General features: G+C 36.2%; 1 protein-coding gene and 2 pseudogenes across 1 annotated transcript; 2 read left to right on the forward strand and 1 right to left on the reverse strand.

Moving 5' to 3' along the window:
- Positions 1 to 14,234: 14,234 nt before the first annotated feature.
- Positions 14,235 to 18,270, reverse strand: LOC147919607 (uncharacterized; annotated as a pseudogene).
- Positions 18,271 to 19,481: 1,211 nt separating this feature from the next.
- LOC147919608 (uncharacterized) lies at positions 19,482 to 21,118 on the forward strand. The gene is made up of 5 exons (XM_087504024.1): positions 19,482 to 19,983; positions 20,090 to 20,674; positions 20,758 to 20,801; positions 20,925 to 20,928; positions 21,032 to 21,118. Exons 1-5 carry the CDS (start codon positions 19,552 to 19,554, stop codon positions 21,116 to 21,118), a joined length of 1,152 nt encoding a protein of 383 aa, XP_087360150.1. The 5' UTR covers positions 19,482 to 19,551.
- Positions 21,119 to 21,613: 495 nt separating this feature from the next.
- Positions 21,614 to 22,319, forward strand: LOC147919609 (uncharacterized; annotated as a pseudogene).
- Positions 22,320 to 22,351: the final 32 nt, after the last annotated feature.

The raw sequence follows: 22,351 nt of genomic DNA on the forward strand, positions 1-22,351 counted from the left end.
GTGCATGTGTCTTACACATCATCTTTGAGATAGGCACATGCATTAGCAACAGGACAAATCTTTTATGTATTTATTTGTATACAATTTATATATATATAACAAGAAAAACTAAACCATTATTTGTAGATGTCATCTTTGCGGATGGATACGCTATTTGTCAACAAAATTATAATATTTTTTTTTTGTTATTGATAAGCTATATATCAGTTGATTAGATCGTAATATAATGGGATCGTGGTCACATTCGAACTGAGAAAATGATGAGTTTCGAAAGACTTTGGCCAATTATGTATTCATGCTAAAGATAAAATGTTTGTAACGAAAAACAAAATTGTTTTACAAAGGTTTTACTGTAATTATAAGACGTGGCGACAGAAAACAGATGAGATCATACGTGGGAGATGTGGCGGACGCGACGAACATGTTCCGACGAGTGTACGGCTGCATGCTGTTTATCCCCCACCATTAGAAAAAATATTGTTCAAGCTCAGCCAGGTCTTCGTGTTTTTTGGGTCTGCTCCATAATAATTAGGGTCAATTTGCCTAATAACCAAATTCAATTATGTGAGATGACTTTAGTGCAGTGTTCAATAGTAAGTCCTTAATGCACAATGCACCATCATATCAGAGATCGAGTCCGGCTTACTACGAATGTAAGGATTTGGCTAATGGACCAGCCTGCTGTGATCCAATGGTTGAAAAAAAAAAACCAAATTCAATTATTGAATTAAAAATATAGCATGTTATTTGAAAAAGTTAGAAAAATAAAATTAAAAGTAGAAAGAATTACTTTGTTTGATGATGGTGGTTGGTGATAGTGATAGCCGGCGGCTGACGACCAGAAAAGGTGGCCGGAAATGGCCGGAGATAATCGAAGGTGGTGGCTGCCAGAGTTGATGGTCATCGGAGTTGGCAGGAGGTGGTGATCGCAAGAGTTGGCCGGTAATGATGGTATTGATAGAGGGTGGTGACAAAGGTTAGATTTATAATTATTATATAATATATAATATATATTGTATGCGGTTAGAATAGTTAGTAGTTAAATTATAAAGTTTTTTTGTTATTCACTGCATTCCTTTAATAATTAACTAGGAAGGTATCAACGCGTAAGCGCGGTAATAAGATCTTAAGAAAAATGGTTTTGATACTTTAGTATATGCTGCTTTTTCTTATTTAATATGTAATAATTGATATCTTAAAATATGGTGTTTTATCTTTTAAAAAAAGTTTATAATGTTTTATTTGATTGTCAAGAACTTTTTGTATTTGCACATAAACAAAAGGGTTTACTTTCTAAAGATCCAAAATATTCTCAATGTAAAATATTAGTTAAGTCTTATAAATAAACAATTAAACTGTAGTAAATAGATATTAAGATTCAATAAGTAAATTCAAAATTTTCTTAAGCATAAGCAAATTCCAAAAGATCAATATTATAATGTGTTATCTCAGTTACAAAATAAAGATGAGCGTAATCCATATTTGGATTTCAAGTAGCGGTTAGTACAAACATTTAGAATTTTTAGACATTCAAATATACAAAAAAAAAAAAGATTTTCAAGGCTCCATTGTTTACATCTGAGTTCCTGAGCTTTCACCTTGATGCTCCATCACATGATTTATGTAATAACGCCCTGCGAATTCAGACATGTAAATATATAAAGTGTAATAAACAATTTCACTTTAACATTATAGACAACTTGATTTTTATGTACATAATAACATCTTACATAGCCTTATGATGCTCCAGTCCTTTGAACTCTAGTTTTATAAAGATCTTCGAAGAGGCCAATGTGTTTTAATACATGGTGCACCTATAGACATCTACAATTTGAAGTGAATATAATGATTACCTTTTGATGATTATATCAAAACTATTTTATGTTACATATCTTCATATTCTCCGATCTTCATAAACCGCATTACACAAAACATAGGTTCTGATTTATATATGAGATGGCAACCATTTGATTCCCATGAATACATGAATTGAGAAGCGTAATTGTCTTTGGCACGACACTTCAAAGTTTCATTCCTACACGTTTAACAAATTTTTAAAATCTTAACATAGACCACTTGAAAATGTAAGTGTCTTAAAGATAGAGTAAATGTCCTTTACCTGCCATTTAACAGCGTGATGACAACTTCATTACTATTATTGGCACTCTCATGTCTTCATTTGTCTTCCACATCTATTATACACTCACAAACATCTAATTCGAGAAGAAGACATAATTTAGCTTTCCAAAGTGTTGCATATCTATTTTTGGTAAAAGTTTAATTTGTACTTTCATATGGAAGGGACCAATACAGAAAGTTACAAAATACCTAAAAAGATTAAAGATTTCTGAACACAAAGATACAATTAACTATATTCACGGAATGTACCATAACAATATAAATTTATTAAAGAAACACTTACCGAAAGAGATGGGATGATTCATTCTTCAACGATATATATCATCTAAATCCTCGAACCGAAAGTAAGTATTTGGACTCAATGGTTGGAGCAGCTTCATCGTTGTATCATCCGTAAATTTTATTTGATAAGGATGATGAGTATTCCTCTCCTTCAGGGTTGGATTGATTACTTTGAAACTTCTAATATCATACTACTCACCATTGTCGATATATTTTCGGAGTTTAGCGAGTGTATTTGGTAGAAAAGCAGCTTCGATTGTATCACCCTTCACAATTATATACAATTGTGTAAGAAGCCTTATATATAATTAAGAACTGTTAAATTTTGAAATTTAAGTAAAACATCTTGTTCAATTAACGACACTAACCTTTTCATCCACAAGTAGCAGAACTTGTTTCGTGAAGAACTCGTTGATTCTCCAAGAATATAAGACTTTGGCGTGGATATACCAATTAGTTCTTCTCAACCTTTGACTCATATTTCTATGCATTTTGTTCTTGGCTTACCTCGAACCAGAAATGGTAGAGATTCTATTTTTGTTGTGGTTGACAGGTTTAGCAAGATGGCTCACGTCATTGCAAGTCACAAGACGGGTGATGCTATTATTGTAGCTAACTTGTTTTTCAGGGAAGTCATAAGGAGGATCCATGACAACGCATATCAGACTGATCTTCAAGATTCCGATTTGAGGACAAATCCTTTTGAAGAGGGGGAGGATGATATGATCGTGGCAAGCACAGAGCCAGAGGCTGCAGAGAAACCGGAGGTGGTGGGAAGGATCATTCGTTCAAGAGCTAAGGAGAGGGCTAAGGAAGCTCATTCACTCATAGCTGACGGATCGTTCAACCTACCGAGGATCCAAGTCTTTAACATCTCCACCTTGAAGACTTCACCCGGTAATGATAACTAGATAACTTAGGTGTGAAGTTTGTACTCTTTTTCCCATAGCTGAGTTTTGTCCCACTGGGTTTTCTTGGCATGGTTTTTAATGAGGCAAATGGATCACTACGTCGAGTTATCTAGAAGTCATTGCCAATGGGAAATAATGTACAAGTCCCCAGACTTCAGTATTGTGTCACCAGACTTCAGACTTCAGTCACCAGACTTCAGACTTTAGTCACCAGACTTCAGACTTTAGTCACCAGACTTCAGACTTTAGTCACCAGACTTCAGAATTAAGTCACCAGACTTCAGTATTAAGTTGCCAGACTTCAGTACCTGATGTTTTGCTGTTTTTCTTGTTTTCCTTAAAACGTCTTGTTGTTTTATTTTGAACTTCCTGTTGTTTGGAGTGTCGAGCCTAGGGTTGATTATAAAGCCCCATAGCCACGCCTCCTTGTTCTTTTAGCGAAGAAGTATGTTGTAAACACGTTTGTGAACTTTCTTCTCTCAATCCGATATCTTGAATGCGTTCTTGATTTTTGGGTTTCTATACACTTTGTGATTCAGAAACTCTTCACTTGTTACATTCCATATCACCACCTAAACAATCTATCTCCATCGAATCATTGTTCTAACATCTGATCATCACCATATCCCTCTACATTCACGATCTCACATCATTATCTCCACCATATTGGCACTTCCGCACCATCACCATCGAGTCTCATCATCATTCATCAGTCTACAGCCTTCATCAAAGTTTCTATCCTAGGGAAATCCTATCATGTGGTATCAGAGCCAACTCTGTGCCAAGGCTAAGCGATTCTAAGAACCCTAATCTTTTGAGTTTTTGCTTAATTTCGTTCATTTAGTTTTAGGGTTTGAATTTTTGAGATTCGTTTGTGTCTAGATCGAATAGGGTTTAGTTTTTGTTGATTCGTTTGAGTTTAGGAGTTAGTTTTGTGTTGTTTCGAAATTAGACTGCAATTAGGGTTTAATTATTTCGAGTTTGTTCGTTATAGGGTTGGGTGTCGATCGATTCTCTTGTGGTGTCGCTCGATACTAGGTCTGCAGTCGTGTGTTTTTCTTGTTTAAAATTCAGAGTCTTAGAGTTTATTTTTGTTTTGCTCATTCAAAGAACAAGTTACTTCGAGTTTCTTCTTTGATTTGCAGGTACAATGGAGCTATCTCCAGAGGCTATGGAAGCTTTGAATCAAGCCATGTCCAAGCAAATAGCAGAAGCAAACAAGTTAATGTCTACTCAGTTTCAGCAACAGATGGAGCAGCTCAGTAACAAGTTTGAGAAACAGTTCAAGGACATAGCTCAAGCATCTAGTGCTTCAGAACAGAGTTCTACAGAACCACCTAGTCCTAATGAGGCCCTTCGTTTAGCTAAAGGAAAGGCTCACTTAGGAACCTCTTCCAAGCATACACGGATTAGAACAGCTAAGTCACCTACTGGGGGAAGAGAGACTTGTTTCAATCAGAGGAGAAGCACTCAGGGTACAGAGAGAGAGCAACGCAGAACCGGCAGGGAACATATACGCCCACGACGAGCTGAACAAGTAGCTGGGCATCGAATCTACATTGAGTCAGATAGAGAGTATTATGAAGAAGAAGAAGTTTCAGATCATAGTCAAGAGACAATGAGGAGAAACCGAAACAGAGATCATGGCAGGGATTATGATCCATTGAGGCAGCAGCTGAAGCACCTTAAAATTCAGTATCCTTCTTTCCATGGAACCAATGATCCAGAAACTTATCTAGACTGGGAAAGGAAGATGGAATCCAACTTTCAGATTCAAGGCACTTATGAGCTGAACAAGGTGAAGATAGCCATCTCTGAATTCAGTGGTTATGCTTTGTTGTGGTGGGAGCAGTTGGGACTTACTAGACATCGACAGAGAGAGCCTGCTATCACTACATGGGAACAGCTAGTCACGCAGATGAGAAAGAAGTTTGTGCCTACACACTACCAGAGAGAGATTCTTAACAAGCTGAGGCGTCTCACTCAAGGGACTAAGTCTGTAAGAGACTACTATCAGGAGCTGGAAACACTTATGATCAGAGTTGATTTGAGGGAAAGTGAAGACATGGTTATGTCTAGGTTTCTTGGAGGTTTGAACAGAGAGATTCAAGACAAGATAGAGCTGCAGAACTATGAAGATGTGCAAGAAATGGTACATAAGGCAGAGCTGATTGAATCACAGATCAAGAGAAAGGGAGTGAGGTCTACATTTACGCCTGACCTGCCCAAGCCGAGAGAGTTCAGTAAACCCGCCTTCATCAAGGACAGCAAACCCGTGACAACCATAGTCAAAGAGGAAGTTAAAATCGATTCCAAGCCCAAGAGTAGCACCTCTACAAGTCATATCAGGTGTTTCAAATGCCAAGGGATGGGGCATTATTCCAGAGACTGTCCTAACAAGAAGATGTTTCTTCTTCAAGATGGAGGAGAGATTGTGCCAATAGATAGTTCAGAGAGTGAACCAGAGCCTGAACTAGATGAAGAAGGAGAATCCGCAGTCATGGGAGAGATGCTAGTAGCACGCAGAGCTTTAAGTGTTCAGATGCATCCAGATGATAGAGGTCAGCGTGAGAACCTATTTCATACCAGGTGTATGGTTCAAGACAAGGTCTGCACTTTGATTGTCGATGGTGGTAGCTGTACTAATGCAGCTAGTGAAGAGATGGTACAGAAGCTTAATCTCAAGACTACTTCACATCCAAGACCTTATCAGCTACAGTGGTTGAACAACAAGGGTGCTTTGACAGTCACGCAGCAAGTGATGGTGAAAATAGCGATTGGGAAGTATGAGGATGAGCTGCTTTGTGATGTCATTCCAATGAAGTCAAGTCATATCCTTTTGGGAAGACCATGGCAGTTCGACAGAAGAGTGTTTCAAGATGGCTACACCAACAAGCAGTCATTTGAGTTCAAAGGGCGCAAGGTCACTCTTCTACCACTTACTCCCAGCGAAATCTACAAGGACCAGCTTCACATGAACCGCAAGGATACAGAGAAAGTGTCTCACAGCCTGTACATCAATCACAGCGAGTTCAACAAGCTATTTGAGCCAGAGATGACCACATTCAAGTTTGGGTATAAAGAGACACTCACCAGCACCAAGCCAGCAGAAGAGCTTCCACGCGAGATCATAGAGGTTATAGAGGCGTACAAGGATGAGTTTCCAGAAGAGATAACTCCAGGCTCGCAGCCACTACGCAGGATAAAGCATCAGATCGAATTGGTACCAGGTTCAGCTCTATCGAACAGACCAGCTTACAGCACCAATCCAGTAGAAACTAAAGAGCTTCAGAAGCAAGAAGAAGAGCTGATGAGCAAGGGACACATTAAAGATAACCTCAGTCCAAGTGCAGGTAAGGATAATGTAGTCACAGATGCATTATCCAGGAGGTACACTCTCATTTCTACTTTATCTTCTAAGCTAGTAGGACTTTATGAGACTGACCTCGATTTTGCTGAGAGCTATGGCAAATGCCATAAGTTTGTTTTTGAAAACTACTATAGACAGGATGGATATCTGTTCTTTAAGGATAGATTGTGCATACCAAGAGGATCCATGAGAGAGATGCTGATCAGAGAAGCTCACGGAGGTGGACTAGCTGGACATTTTGGGGTGTCAAAGACTCTACTTGGACTGCAAGAACACTTCTATTGGCCTCAAATGAAGAAAGACGTTGAGAAGGTTTGTTCTAGGTGCCATATCTGCAAAATGGCGAAGGGTAAGGTACAGCCTCACGGCTTGTACACTCCTCTACCGAATCCTTCTCAACCTTTGACTCATATTTCTATGCATTTTGTTCTTGGCTTACCTCGAACCAGAAATGGTAGAGATTCTATTTTTGTTGTGGTTGACAGGTTTAGCAAGATGGCTCACGTCATTGCAAGTCACAAGACGGGTGATGCTATTATTGTAGCTAACTTGTTTTTCAGGGAAGTCATAAGGAGGATCCATGACAACGCATATCAGACTGATCTTCAAGATTCCGATTTGAGGACAAATCCTTTTGAAGAGGGGGAGGATGATATGATCGTGGCAAGCACAGAGCCAGAGGCTGCAGAGAAACCGGAGGTGGTGGGAAGGATCATTCGTTCAAGAGCTAAGGAGAGGGCTAAGGAAGCTCATTCACTCATAGCTGACGGATCATTCAACCTACCGAGGATCCAAGTCTTTAACATCTCCACCTTGAAGACTTCACCCGGTAATGATAACTAGATAAATTAGGTGTGAAGTTTGTACTCTTTTTCCCATAGCTGAGTTTTGTCCCACTGGGTTTTCTTGGCATGGTTTTTAATGAGGCAAATGGATCACTACGTCGAGTTATCTAGAAGTCATTGCCAATGGGAAATAATGTACAAGTCCCCAGACTTCAGTATTGTGTCACCAGACTTCAGACTTCAGTCACCAGACTTCAGACTTTAGTCACCAGACTTCAGACTTTAGTCACCAGACTTCAGACTTTAGTCACCAGACTTCAGAATTAAGTCACCAGACTTCAGTATTAAGTTGCCAGACTTCAGTACCTGATGTTTTGCTGTTTTTCTTGTTTTCCTTAAAACGTATTGTTGTTTTATTTTGAACTTCCTGTTGTTTGGAGTGTCGAGCCTAGGGTTGATTATAAAGCCCCATAGCCACGCCTCCTTGTTCTTTTAGCGAAGAAGTATGTCGTAAACACGTTTGTGAACTTTCTTCTCTCAATCCGATATCTTGAATGCGTTCTTGATTTCTGGGTTTCTATACACTTTGTGATTCAGAAACTCTTCACTTGTTACATTCCATATCACCACCTAAACAATCTATCTCCATCGAATCATTGTTCTAACATCTGATCATCACCATATCCCTCTACATTCACGATCTCACATCATTATCTCCACCATATTGGCACTTCCGCACCATCACCATCGAGTCTCATCATCATTCATCAGTCTACAGCCTTCATCAGAGTTTCTATCCTAGGGAAATCCTATCACAACCTCTGGCACAACCGGTAGAATCTGTCTAAAATCACCCCCTAAAACAAAAACATTACCTCAAAAACTCGATCACACTTCATAATATCTCGCATACTCCTATCCAACGTTTCGAAACAAAATATGTTCATCATTGGAGCCTCATCCAATATAATGAGCTTTGCTTCTCTAATTAACTAGGTGAGATGGGATTGACCATCTATTGAACACGTTGTATATTCGTCCACATTGATGGGTATACTAAATGTAGAATGAGCTGTCCGACCACCTTCTATAAGTAAAGCAAGTATACCACTTGATGCAACATTAAGAACAATATCATCCATAGATCAAATATCATCGCCAAGAATACTCCACAAGAATGTTTTTCCAGTACCACCAAATCCATGAACAAAAAACATACCTCCCTTGTTTCGATACACAACATCAATTATTTCTAGGTAGATATTTTTTTGCTCATCGGTTGACATACTTAAGAACCTGTCGAAATCCTTTTTGGTCATCACGGTTATAGTTTCTCTCATCTCTGAGAAGCATATTCTCATTATTATCTATCAAAGAATCGTCTGATTTAGGCATATTCACAATAGTTTACCGATTGGTTGAACCAAGTTGGAGAGATTTTTTTTTTTTTTTTTTTTTCCAACCAAACATTTAAATAAATTAAAAAGAAACTCCAAGGTTGGTTGCCCAAACTGGAGCGAACGAGTTTACAAATGCGACTTCAGAAACCAAAGGTCTAGAGGAGCGAGCTAGACGATCTGCACGGACGTTTGACAATCGCGGGATCTTGGTCAGAGAGAAGGAAGGGAAAGATGATCGAAGGGAGTGAAAATCTTCCAATAGATGTGTAAAAGCTGGCCAGTCATCCGTAGCCTGCACCATCGCCACCAATTCTGCGCTATCTGACTGAAAATTCTGACAATCAATCCCAGCCGCCCGAAGAGACTCCATAGCCCAAAGCAAAGCATTAAACTCCGAGTGAAGGGAAGAAGGACTACGACGAAGACTACGAGCACCCAGAAGTAGCGTCCTGTCATCATGAGTACCATACCACCATCACGAGCACCCAGAAGTTGGAGAGATTTTTCTTCCAATAAACACAAGATTCTAACCCGGATTTTTCATTCGTATTTTGAAGGATTTAAACGTGAAACATGATCAGTTGGAGAATACATGACCATAATATAACCTGCACTAAACAAATCCAGTAATTATAATCAAAATTAGATTGTCAAACATATAAAAGCATTGAATGAAGAGAAATTTTTAAGAACCTTAGAATATATTCGAGAGTTGGATATTAATCATATACTCTAACCGACGTCTATATATATAAACTTAGAGATTGCTATATATTCCTAAATTTATAAAATTAATTGATAATATAAAATTTATGTATTTATAATAATAGATATGTGTAAATATATAACATATATATCTCTTATATATGTTAACTTACTTATTTAAACAATACTTATTTACATCTTAATCGTATCGATTATGTAAAATTCTGATAAATATCTTTTTATTTTATTTAAAAGATAACCAAAATATATTCATTTTCATCTTTATCACTTAAAGTTCATAATAAATATACTCATGAAGATAATCATCCTTTTAACTAATTATATATATATATATATTAATTGAGATATGTTATTTTTTCTTTCAAACAATAATTATTTCCATCTTTATTATTTCAAATTTGTAAATTTTTAATAAATCGTAAGTTTTATCTTTGGCGAGTATGATTTTTACAAATAAAGGTAATATAATAAAACGTTCTTACATATTTGTCGTTTTAAATTTATGAAATTACATAAGTTTGAAGATATACACTATTATTCTATCATTCATTTATGTATAATTTATAAATCTATTATAAAATAAATTAAAATTTTTTCAGAAACGTTTATGAATAAATATTTTCACAAACTCAATATTTATTGAAAATGACGATTCTATTATAAAAAAAAGTCATAAAAAGTGTAATATTTTTAAAGATCAAAGATCAATTTATTAATAATTAGATTATTATTATATTTAAATAAAGAAAAAATAAATTAAAGGAACAAATGTTATAGGAATATTATAGGGTGAAAAAAAATGTCTTTTCTTTGATCTTGGCTTCCATATCATCACTTTATGATACCAAACAGATGGAATTGGAATTTCAGCATAAGTGATTTTTTTTGGCTTTAGGAGCTTGTGTATTGAATATAATCCAATCCGAAAATTTAGTTCTTGTAGTTGTCGAAGGAATCATAACATCATCCTCAAGACCATCGTCATTATAGTATTCTTTAGGTAAAACATGGAATTATTCTCTATTCCCAATAATTATATAACATGATTATTTAAATAATTTGAATGAAATTAAACAATTTCCACATACCCAAAAATATGCATGGCTATTAACGATCATAATTTTCCTGCAAATATGGCAATCCAAGTAAAATCAAATTATGAAAAAGAAATTATAATGATTAGAAATAATTTAACACGTTGATCATTCCAAATTTCCAATTATATAAAATAATACATGATACTAATTAGTAATTAGAAACAAATTTGTCGATCGATTCATATGGTCTATGATACCTACGTCAAATAGCTATTATCTATTATATTAACAGGAAAATAAAAGAATAATAAGATCCATATGCAATATCTCTCTTTAAAAAGATGGAAGATAATTATAAGAATATATAATAAATAATCGATGAAAGAAAATTTCTATTTTATAAAATGTTAATATAAATTTGAGAACATAATAAAAGAATTAAATTTAAAACCTCAACCAAAAAAGCACAATATTATACCTTTTCTGAAAGATGAACCAACAACAACCAAAGCATTATAATTTGTGGATCTTGCTTTCCAAGAAAGCACTATATGAACAGGAAAATAAATAGGATCAGTCGATGAATCATAAAAAACAGCAAGATCGGAATAGAAATATAAATTTGAGAACATGATGAAAGAATTATAGAAATTGATAAAACTATAAATTCAAGAGAAGAGAGTTTTTTTTCTTTCTTTGTTGAGTTATGGTGAAAGCAAACTATAGCATTGTATTTATAGTTGTAAATGACCTATTTTTTTCGGGTTTCTAGTAAGGAGGTGTATTGTTATCGGGTTTTTTTTTCCTGCAGAAGCCATTAATATTTAGATTAACATCGATCTATCTATAAACAATCTAAGCCTATTAATTATCTCAAATCTGTAGAATTTGTAGTATAAAACAGAACTATAGTTGTAAAAAGGGTGTTTTCCGGAAAATATAGGGATTAATTTAGCAAATTCTAGTTTTGCAAATAACTTTTTGTGTAATTAGATTATTCTGTCGATTTTTCTATTTATTTTTAATGCAAAAATAGGTAAATTTACATCTAGGGGCAAAATATTTCAACGTCAGGGACACTTTCATTAATGACAAAATAGTAATCCGTGCCTGAGAATGAACATGTGATGTTTTCACTTGTGCTTTAATATAATAGATCACACAAGTATGCCGCTGATCTTCATATTTGATCCCACAAATAAAGTGTATTTTGTTATATACTTTCAATTTGGATTTTTTTTAAAATAAAGATGCATAAAAAAGGTTTTTTCGGTTAAATATATTTTTACATTTATTCAAGAAAAAAAATAGTAAAAGTATGAAATTTATAATCGTAGATTCTAATTAAACCAATAAAATTGGTCCCATGGTAACAAAAGTTTTACAACATGGAAACAAAATCAGAAATTTGATTTCAGTCAACAGACTCAATTCTTCGTAAGCAATGAAACAAATGGTGTCTAAAGAAGTGATTAAAAAAATTAGTAATTACCTACTAACTACAAAACAAATATTTGATGATTAAAAATTAATTATATTTTTATTAAAAACATTTTATTTTAATCGATTTTAAATCATATGATCGCCAACTTAATTTGAGAAATGAGAATCACGTAATGCAGCATCAGTTTTTTGGAAAAGAGGTCTTCTTGATGGTAACATGTGTATAATAAATAAACTAATTGATATTTAGTTTACGTTGTTAAACACATACCAAAAAGAAAATCCCAATTTCGAATCTTCTTAATTGTTTGAACTTTGAAGCAAGAAGAAATCATAACTAATTCATAAATAAATTATATATATAGGGTTTTGTGAAAAAAATATCTCAAAGTAATTTTTTTTTTGCAAGTTGACCTCTGAATCGACCCGACTTTAAAAAAAAAAAAATAATAATAATAATAATAATAATAATAATAATAATAAATAAACTACAATTGGTGGTCTTATACCCACTAGCCACCTAACCACAATCACAATCAACAGCAGAAATAACCACACCAATATCCAATAAATATCCAATAATAATCCAATAATTATAACATAACAATATCCAAAATTCAACCAACAAGAATCACATAACCAACAACCTAGCAATACTTCTAATGACCCAACTCTAGCAACCTAGCAAAGCCAGACAACATCCAATCGAGTCCCTAGAACATCCTCCTTTTCATTGCCTTGATTCCACGATCACACTTTGCCTTTACCTGCACCACAAACACAAATTGAGATGCATGAGTATTTTATAAACACCCAGTGAGGCAATCCTCCCATCTACTGGGCTATACACACAAGCAACAGTAATTCTAATGTTCCAAACAATCAACAAACAAAGCATACAAACCAGGAAAACAAACATCAACTCGCTGGAAGGGAGGTGTCGACTGACACCAGCCAAGTGTCGACCCTACACTGGCTCATGGTGTCGACCGACACTACCCCACAGTGTCGATCGATGCTGCTTCATTAGTGTCGACAGAAACCAATTGGTGTCGATCGACACTCCCTCTGCAACCGCGAAGCCGAGAGTCAAATCTCGCTTCCAAACTTCACCAAATCGTCCAATACTCGAGACCCAAGCCTTATACATCCGTAGGAACCTGTAGCAATCAATCCCAACAAGAAAAACACACAAACACAGCAACAAACAAGCAAGAACAAGGAATCACAGGCTTAGATTAGCCATAGTCATGCACTCACCTCACTGCAGGAAGAATCTGACAAACAATGACAAATCCCACACTCCCAGCAACCTTCTAGCTTCTTCCTAGATTCAAATCTCCCAAGAAAAGCCAACCTAGAAATCACCAAAAAGCTCAAGAACACACTTTCTCTTTGTTTTCTCTCAAAGTGGCGTGAGACAAAAACATAACACGACCTTAGGTCGATTTCTCCCTTTTATATCTCGGTTCAATGGTTTCCTTAAACCAAACCGGTCCAAATCGATAATTAAATCGAACTGGTCGAACCAGAAAACAATGGTGTCGACTGACACCCCCTTGGCGTCGATCGACACCCTCCCCCAAAACGCACAGTTTTGGTTTGCGGGTATTATAATTCTCCCCCACCAACATAGATTCATCCTCGAATCTCGAATAACCATCAGCCAAGGACTCTCGTGCAACCGTCTCCACGGCCTGCACTCCTCTGACCGATCTACGGAAAGTCACGCTCCAGGCATTATTTGCTCTCGACTTTTGGACTTTCTTTTACCCATAGGTCTAAACCTTGAGTTTTTACTGGCTCCTCGTCAGACCTAAGTCTGCATGCCATAATGTTGGCTCCTCGTCAGACCTAAGTTTTTACTGGCTCCTGTTGTCGCCGAGTTTAATGTTTTTACGGAACGTATTGTCAAACTCTGTGAACCACGCCTTGGTACCACACATGTGATTGCTGCAACCAGAGTCAAGAAACAACACATGCTTGTCCTCTGCTTTGTTCAGCTCAATGTATGCCATCAGCAACACAGCTTATTCTAGCTCAGCGTAGTTTGCATTCTTCTCCCAGCTTGGACACTCATTCTTGAAATGCCCAATTCTATGACACTTAGAGCACTCTATCTTGCTTTTGTCAAAATCTTCTCAAACTCTACCACCTCTACCAGATTAGCCGCCTCGGTATGCTCTTCCTCGGCCTTGGTAACCTCCATGACCTCTTCTTTGACCCTCAACCTTAAGAGCATGCTCCTCACACATTGTTTTGCGCATATTCTTTTCATGCACCAAGAGAGAACTCTGCAACTCATCCACCAAGAGCTTCTTGATGTCCGTGGATTCCTCAATAGCACAAACCACATACGTGAATCTCTCTGCAAGCGTTCTTAAGATTCTCAATAACCTTCGCATCTGGCGTATCTTCCGCCATCACCCTCATGTTATTAGCTACCACCATCACACGAGAGAAATACTTCGTGATTGTTTCTTCTTCTCTCATCTCCAACACTTCAAAATTCCTCCTCAATCCCTGTAGTTGAGCACTCTGAATCCGGAGATTCCCTTGGTACTTCGTCTTCATGGAATCCCATATGTCCTTTGAGCTGTCTTTCTTAGCGATGGTCTTAAGGATCATCTGATCCATTGAAGCAAATAGATAATTCTTCACTTTGAGATCCTTCAGATTCATCTCTACAAGCTCTGTTCTTTGCGGTCCGAACAAGATCATGTTTCTCTCCGGTCTTGAGATCCCCGTCTCGATAAGATTCCACCATTCTTTCGACCTTAGCATGTTCTCCATTACTAATGGTCCGCCTATGTCTAATTCATTATGGACAGGTCATGGACAAGCCCATATTTGGAGCGGGTCTAGATGATCTTGATCCACTTTATTACCCACGTACAAAAATGGATGGACGATATGGACAATGGGCAGCCCATAACACTTAAAAAGCTAGGTCAAAATCGATTTGGGGAAAAAATTAAAAACAGAAAATCGATTTCTTCTTCTTCTCCTCGACCTTGAAGCTCTTCTTCTCCTTAAAACTCTTCTTCTCTTCGACCTCGAAGGTCTTCTTCTCTTCCACCTCGAAGCTCTTTTTCTCTTCGACCTTGAAGCTCTTCTACTCACTCCGTTCGTACCAGAGGAAAGAGACAAACACAAGAACATTGCTCCAGTGGTAAGATTGTTTTCTCCAATTTAACTTAACTTCTTTGTATCTGGGTTTGCTTGAATTAGATTGAAACTGGGTTAGCTTGAATTAGATTGAAAATGGGTTTTCTTGAATTAGATTGAAACTGGGTCTTCTTAAAATCTTATGATGGTTTGAAATTTGTAGCGACATATAAGTGGATTTGCTAAGTTTTTATGGATTTTGGTTATTTCAGATGGATGATACTATGAACCTTGAAGATGATTATGTGAGTGCGGATGAGATGCTCGATCAGGATATGAATCTGCATGAAGAGGAACCTGTAGAACTAGATTCACTAGTGAGTACGGCTGAAAGCATGACTGTCAAGACTAGAGGTAAATGTAAAAGGTCAAAGTATTGGAAGAGTTTTAAAATTATTGGAGATAAATTGTATGATGGTAAGAGTAATGTTAGATGCACCTAATGTGAGCATACTTATTGCATTAATCTTCATAGAAATGGCACCACTACTCTCTTACGTCCCTTGAATACATTCTTAAAGACTCCAGGAAGCACTCATTCATGTGAAAGGAAGTTAGATATGATTGTTTTTAGGGAGATGATAGGATTGGCAATCATTGAACATGATTTGCCTTACTCTTTCGTTGAGTACAGAAGAATTAGGGAGGCTTTTCAATATGAAAATTCCAGCATAGAGTTTTGGTCAAGTAATACTGCAGCGGCTGATTGCTTAAAGACCTATGAGAAAGAGAAACATAAGCTTAGAAAGATCTTGGATGAAATTTCAGTTAGATTTTGTTTAACAACAGATTTTTGGAATGCAATAACGATAGAAGGTTACATGTTTTTGACTGCATATTAAATTGATAGTGGATGGAACTTGAAGATAAAAATCTTATCATTATGTGCATTTCCTCCTCCACATACCGGTGCTGGAATAGCCACAAATTTTTGGTGTGCAATGGGGATTAGAGAAGAGAGTATTTACAATTACTGTTGATAATGCTTCATCAAATGAAAACATGCAAAAAATTCTCAATAGGCAGCTTAGGAAAATTTTGGTGTGTAATGGAGAGTTCTTTCAAATGAGATGTGCTGCACATATCTTGAATTTGATTGTGCAAAAAGCATTAGAAGTGATTGATGGTTCTCTAGAGAAAATCCAGGATAGTGTTAAGTTTGTGAGAGTGAGTGAGTCTAGAGAACAGTCCTTTCAAACATTTGTGGAAACCATGGGAATTGATGCTAGGGATGGACTGCTTTTGGATGTATCAACTAGGTGGAACTCAACTCACCTTATGCCCTCAAGAGCAATCATGTACAAGGAAGCACTTCGCCATCTTGCAGGGATTGATACAAGTTATCAATATTTCCCTTCTGATGTAGAGTGGACAAGAGCAAAGTTGATATTTGAGTTGTTGACCCCATTTGCAGAGATGACGAATATGATCTCTAGTTCATCTTATCCAACTGCTAATTTGTATTTCAATCAAGTATAAAAAAATAAAACTTGGTTGAAACCTCAGGAGTACTCTTATGACGACGTTATTTGTGAGATGGTGAAAGGTATGAAGGAGAAATTTGACAAGTATTGGGAGGAACATAGTGACATACTTGTTTTAGCTGCGGACTTTGATCCTAGATTGAAGTTTACTTATATAGAGTATTGCTTCAATACCTTAGATTTTTCAACTAGTAATGCAAGGGTAGATCATTTGCGTAAAAAGCTGAAGAAGCTTTTGATGTTTATAAAAAGAATCCAACAAAATAAAACGGAGCAGGAAATTCAAAGTCAAACACATTGGAGCAAAATATTCTTCCTGGATATGATGTAAGTGTTCTGTTCAAATTGCTTCAATCATGAATTTGTCTTGTGATAAGTTTTTGTATTGATTGTGTTTTGAATTGTTTGGTGATTTGTATTGAGCTGCTTGTGTGATCTGTTTTGAGCTGTTTCTGTTACGTGTGATAATGAGTGGTTTGTGCGAATTGACACTACATGATAAACACACAAACTAGAGGAAAATGTACTTGTATGTGTATGTGTTTTGCTTCTGTTCTTATACTGCTACAACACTTGCTTTTGTGATCTATTTTTAGAGCTCTGTTGATTCATCTTCTGGTTTGAGATTCAAACTGCTGTAACATTCATGATCTGTTTTAAATCATGATTTGAATGTCTTATGTTTTTATACATTTCCAGGGATTTTATGCTTTCATCTCCCAAACAGTTGGTGCTAATGGTAAGTCAGTACTAGAGAAGTACTTGGATGAACCAGTTTTGAACATAATGGCATTTAAGAGCATGGATGTTTTGAAATATAGGAAGGACAATACAAGCCGCTTTCAAAAACTGTCTTCTATGGCTTGTGGCATCCTTAGCATCCCTATTACGACTATAGCTGCAGAATCATCGTTCAGCATTGGAAGTCGGGTTTTAAGCAAGTATCGAAGTTCACTCCTTCCTTCTAATGTCCAAGCTCTAATTTGCGCTAGAAATTAGTTTCAAGGTTTTGAAGAGATTGTTGATCCATATGAGTTTGCTAAAGAAGAAAATGAAAGAGAAAGAGTTTGAAACCTTTGTGTCATTGTGTTTGAAACATTCTAGACTTTTGTGTTTAGACATTTGTGTTTATTCTTTTGGATTATGTACCTTTAACATTTGTGTTCAAATGTCTTTGGATATTTATGTTTAGACTTTAAACATTTGTGTCAAATTTATCTTTGGATATGTTAGACATTTGTGGTTAGACATTTTTGTGTTTAGAAATATGTGTTCATTTTTTTCATTTAACATAATTTGTTATATTCTGACCAATAGACACCCATGGACAGCCCATAAAAGCATGGTCTTTAATAGGCATGGTCGTTAATGGACATGATCAATTATGTGTCCTTCATCCAAATGGTCAATATTGGACGGATCAGAATAGACGTGGACAGCCCATTTTGACAACTCTATCCATTAGCATTGTCCAATGCTCATAGTTACCATCAAACTTTGGAATGCTAACCTCCTTATCACTCATTCTCACTCTCTGATTTGATCTAAAACCCATTTTCTGAATGGCTTTGATACTACTTATTAAATGTAGCACAGACCAAAACTCTCAAAAGAACTGAAAATACTCGTTGTACTTATTAAAACTTGAGAATGCTACTTTGTCTCTTTAAATAGACCAAAGGGCTCAACAAAGTGGATCCTAAAAAACTGAAACAACTTGGATTTGCCTCCTACATCTCAGGAACACAAGACTTATTCAAACTGACTGAATCAAACAACAAAACAAACGACTAATTCAAACCAACTACTTCTAGATAAGATGCTGAAGAGGTAAATATTATGTTTATATTGCTTGGTGCAAGAATATTGTTGTTTGAAGTTCTAACCCTATCATGTATGTATCCAAACAAAAGGTTATGAAGATTTAATTTATTGTACTCCGTCTTTGAGGCTGAACTCACATTTATATTTTTGAATACTATTAAAATTGAAAATGGATGATCCTGCTTGAAATATGATCGGGTAAAAGGGAAAAAAACATAAATTGTTATTGCAAGGCTGTCAACCCTAATTTTTCTCAAAGTTTGGAACTAATGGCGGACCTATGTAGGAGGTAGAGGGTCAACTGACCCCCCCTAAAAGAGTAAAATAATTATTTTTGTATGTAAATCATGTAAGTATGAGTAGCAAAATTGGTTTGTCCCACCCTCTAGGTTGACCCCCAATAACCGAGTTTGATTTTCCCCTATAACACGAATACATTTTTTTTTATAAAATTGACCCCCTTAATTTTTTTCTTGGGTCCGCCACTGTTTGGAACCCAAATAGACTCTCAGCAAACTGTTTCACACATAGGATGATTTATTAGTTCCTGAATTTTATTGTGGCTGTACGTTACATCAAAACCAGACTCTTACGTATATTCATTTAATTTTTTATAATCAATTTCATATTAACGTTGTTTTTTCTTTTTCTTTTTTTTTGAAAAATATTAGCGTTGTTGTTGAAGTATTTAATAGTCCTGGGCATATAATCCGAAACCGAACAAACCAATCTAAACCGATCCAAAAAAAATCGATTTGGATCGATTTTGGTTTCTCTGTTAAAACCGATTGGTTTTTATATTGAGTGTAATTTGGATTTTAGTTTTAAACTGATCCGAACCAAAATCCGATCGGTTATCCGCTAAAGCAAGGATGATTTCAGGTTAGATTTGAAATCTTGGAATAAAGACAGTTGGAAGAAGGATAAAGGTTTTTGGGCTAGACTATTGAAGAGAGATGGGGAGATTACCATTAAGCGGCTGATGGATGTGCACCTAGTAGAAGCTCCCAAGTGGGAACCTGATGACAAGCTAAGATTTGTATATGTGTGCGTCATAGCTGGTTTGGTAATGGCTAAGGACGAGAAGAAAAAGATCCCTCTCTCATACATCAAGTTGGTGATGGATTTTGATAAGTTGAGAGCTTATCCTTGGGGTTTGCATTCTTTTGACTACCTTGTGACCTCGATCATGGACACAAGAAAGGAGTTGAAGAAGACCAACAGTTATATTCTTAATGGCTTCTCCTTTGCACTTCAAGTATGGGTTATGGAAGCAATTCCAGTGGTTGGAGAGTTGTTGGGAGAAAAGATCAACAAGGAATTCACAAACGGTGCTAGATGTTATAACTGGAAGGGAGCTGCAAAATTGTCTTATCAAGACATTATCATCATAGAGCAATCGTTTGGACCAAAGGTTAGTAATTAATTTTCTCTATTCTTCTTTAATTGTCATGGTCTGAATATGGTTCTGTTTTTTTACTATTGCTTAACCAAAATTTTTGTTACTGTTTTTTTGGTAGGATATCGTCTATCCATACATCTCGAGGTCAGGAAATTTTGACATAATCGATGATATAAAGTTTTTTAGGCATGATGAGATCGATGATGTGGGAGTCAAAAACGTAAACGACTTGGTGCGATCTGGTTACGATTTTAGAGACCATGAGTGGGGTCATGTTGAATCTAATGATGTTGAAGAAGAGAAGATAGAGGAGGTTGTAAACGAAGATGATCATGTTGAAAAGGAAAGTGATGGAGACAATCAATTGTCTGGGTTGGAGAGTACCGAGAAGAAGGAAGATGTAAATGTGGGAGCATCAAGCACGAAGAAGAGAAAGACGAAGCAGATTGATCATGGTGCAGAGAGTCGAAAAATGCAACTCCTATGTCAGCGAGCCGCAACGTCGTTCACTCATGGTTTTGATGAAGAAATAAAGTCATTCATTAAAGGTATGTTTGAAGCTTCTTTCAAGCCTTTTAAGGAAGAAATAAGCCAGCGATTGAAGAAGGTGGAGGAGGATGTATCAGAAGTGAAGGAGATACTATCGACTATAGCATCAACTTCGACACAAGCCACACCATCATCCTTTAAACCAAAAGATGTGGTAAGTCAATAAATAATTTATATGCTTTGGTGTTGTATATGTAATGATTTTGTCAAACTTATTGATTCTTATTTTTGAAACAGGGGAAATCACCATCCGTTCAACCAAAAAGTTTGGTACATAAAAAGTAACTTGGTAAAAGTTGTCTTCGTTTTAATGTTTTGGAAATCGGTTATGTTTTTTTTTGTTTTTTTTTAAACATTCGGCTTTGTAAGTTTTTTGAAATTATTCGGCTAATTGTAAACTTAAGTATTGTAATTGTCTTTGTGAACTTATGTATTGTATTGTAATCATTAAACTTTGTTTGGATTTATTTGTTTGTAAACATTAAACTTTGTTTGTTCTTTTCATTGACAGGAAGATAACTTTCTTTTCGATGATTTGTTCACCAAATCGGGGGCCATAGACCTTAATATTGAAAGTCAGGATTTATTGGGCACTTAAGATTTCTTAGCGAAAACAGTAGGACATCTTTCGCAAAAACCATGTGTACCTGGAGTTGATCCTCCAATAGATGCGGGAAAGTATGACGAGGATGCTGATTTGGTTTTCGTTTCCGAAGTTAGATGGAATGCTTTGGAAGCATGGCAAAGGAATCATAGGTACGTGTTCTTACAAATTACTATTTTTTTATAATTGTCCAGATTTTAAAAATTTTAGCTTACATATTACTATTTTTTTTCCGCAGTCACGAGCAACTTAAGTTGGGTCCATCGGTAATTAATCATGAAGTGCTCGACCGTGTCATTACTCACTACAAGTGGCTGCACAATCAAGTGAGTATAAACTTGACTTTTTCAATACTTAATTTGTTCATTATTTTACCATGGTTAAATTTAAATTTCACTTTTATTTGTTTTCAAGGAAAGGGATGCGATGATGTACTTATTCCGGGAGAAAACATCTTTAGGTCAAATGAAGTCAGACCGTGTTGGTTTCATGAATGGCATGTTCAGTGAGAGAATCAAAGTGGAATACACCAAGTACTTGAAGACAAAGCGGCAACACAAATGGGATAGTAGACTTCTCGAGTATGCTAATGGTGAGTTTTCTTCTCACTGAAAGATAGGAAAACAATGGGGTACAGATGTTGACAGGATATACGCTCTGATTTGCATCAACAGCAACCACTGGATTTCTGTTTGCGTTAACTTTGTCTTAAGAACTGTTGAAGTCTTTGACTGTGCTGGACACAAGAATAGAAGGTATGTCGAGTGTTTCGCAACGTCCATCCCAAGGATTTTGAAAGAAATTAATGCAAAGGTGAATGGAAAAGCATCTCTTTTGACACCAATATGAAATCATAGACATGAAGATGCTCTCCGATTTGAATAAGTCGCATAGCGATTGCGGGGTCTATGCATTGAAATACATTGAGTGTCATATGCAATCTCTAAGTTTGGATTTGATGAGCGATGAGAACATCAAATAAGCGCGCTTGAAGATTGCTGTCGATCTGTGGGAAGCTGCAAAGGATCCAATATTACTTGAGCGTATGAAGAACTATGTCCCTCCAAAGTCTGAGTCTCACCATATCGAAATTGACTGATTTGTTTCATCTTTTTTACTATGTCTTTAGTTTGACACATTCTATGACTTTGGTTTTTTTTTGTTTTAGCTTAATATATGATATGACTTTGGTTTTTTTTGTTTTAGCATAATATATGATATGATTTT

Source organism: Camelina sativa, chromosome 20, assembly GCF_030686135.1.
Source record: "Camelina sativa cultivar CO46 ecotype springtype chromosome 20, ASM3068613v1".
Taxonomy (NCBI): domain Eukaryota; kingdom Viridiplantae; phylum Streptophyta; class Magnoliopsida; order Brassicales; family Brassicaceae; genus Camelina; species Camelina sativa.

Excerpts from the sequence above, each read along its gene's own strand:
- LOC147919608 (XM_087504024.1), top strand. The coding sequence starts at position 19,552 with ATGGATGTGCACCTAGTAGAAGCTCCCAAGTGGGAACCTGATGACAAG. Across the intron at positions 19,984-20,089 it reads AGCAATCGTTTGGACCAAAG|GATATCGTCTATCCATACAT; the intron begins GTTAGTAATTAA and ends TTTTTTTGGTAG. Across the intron at positions 20,675-20,757 it reads CCTTTAAACCAAAAGATGTG|GGGAAATCACCATCCGTTCA; the intron begins GTAAGTCAATAA and ends TTTTTGAAACAG.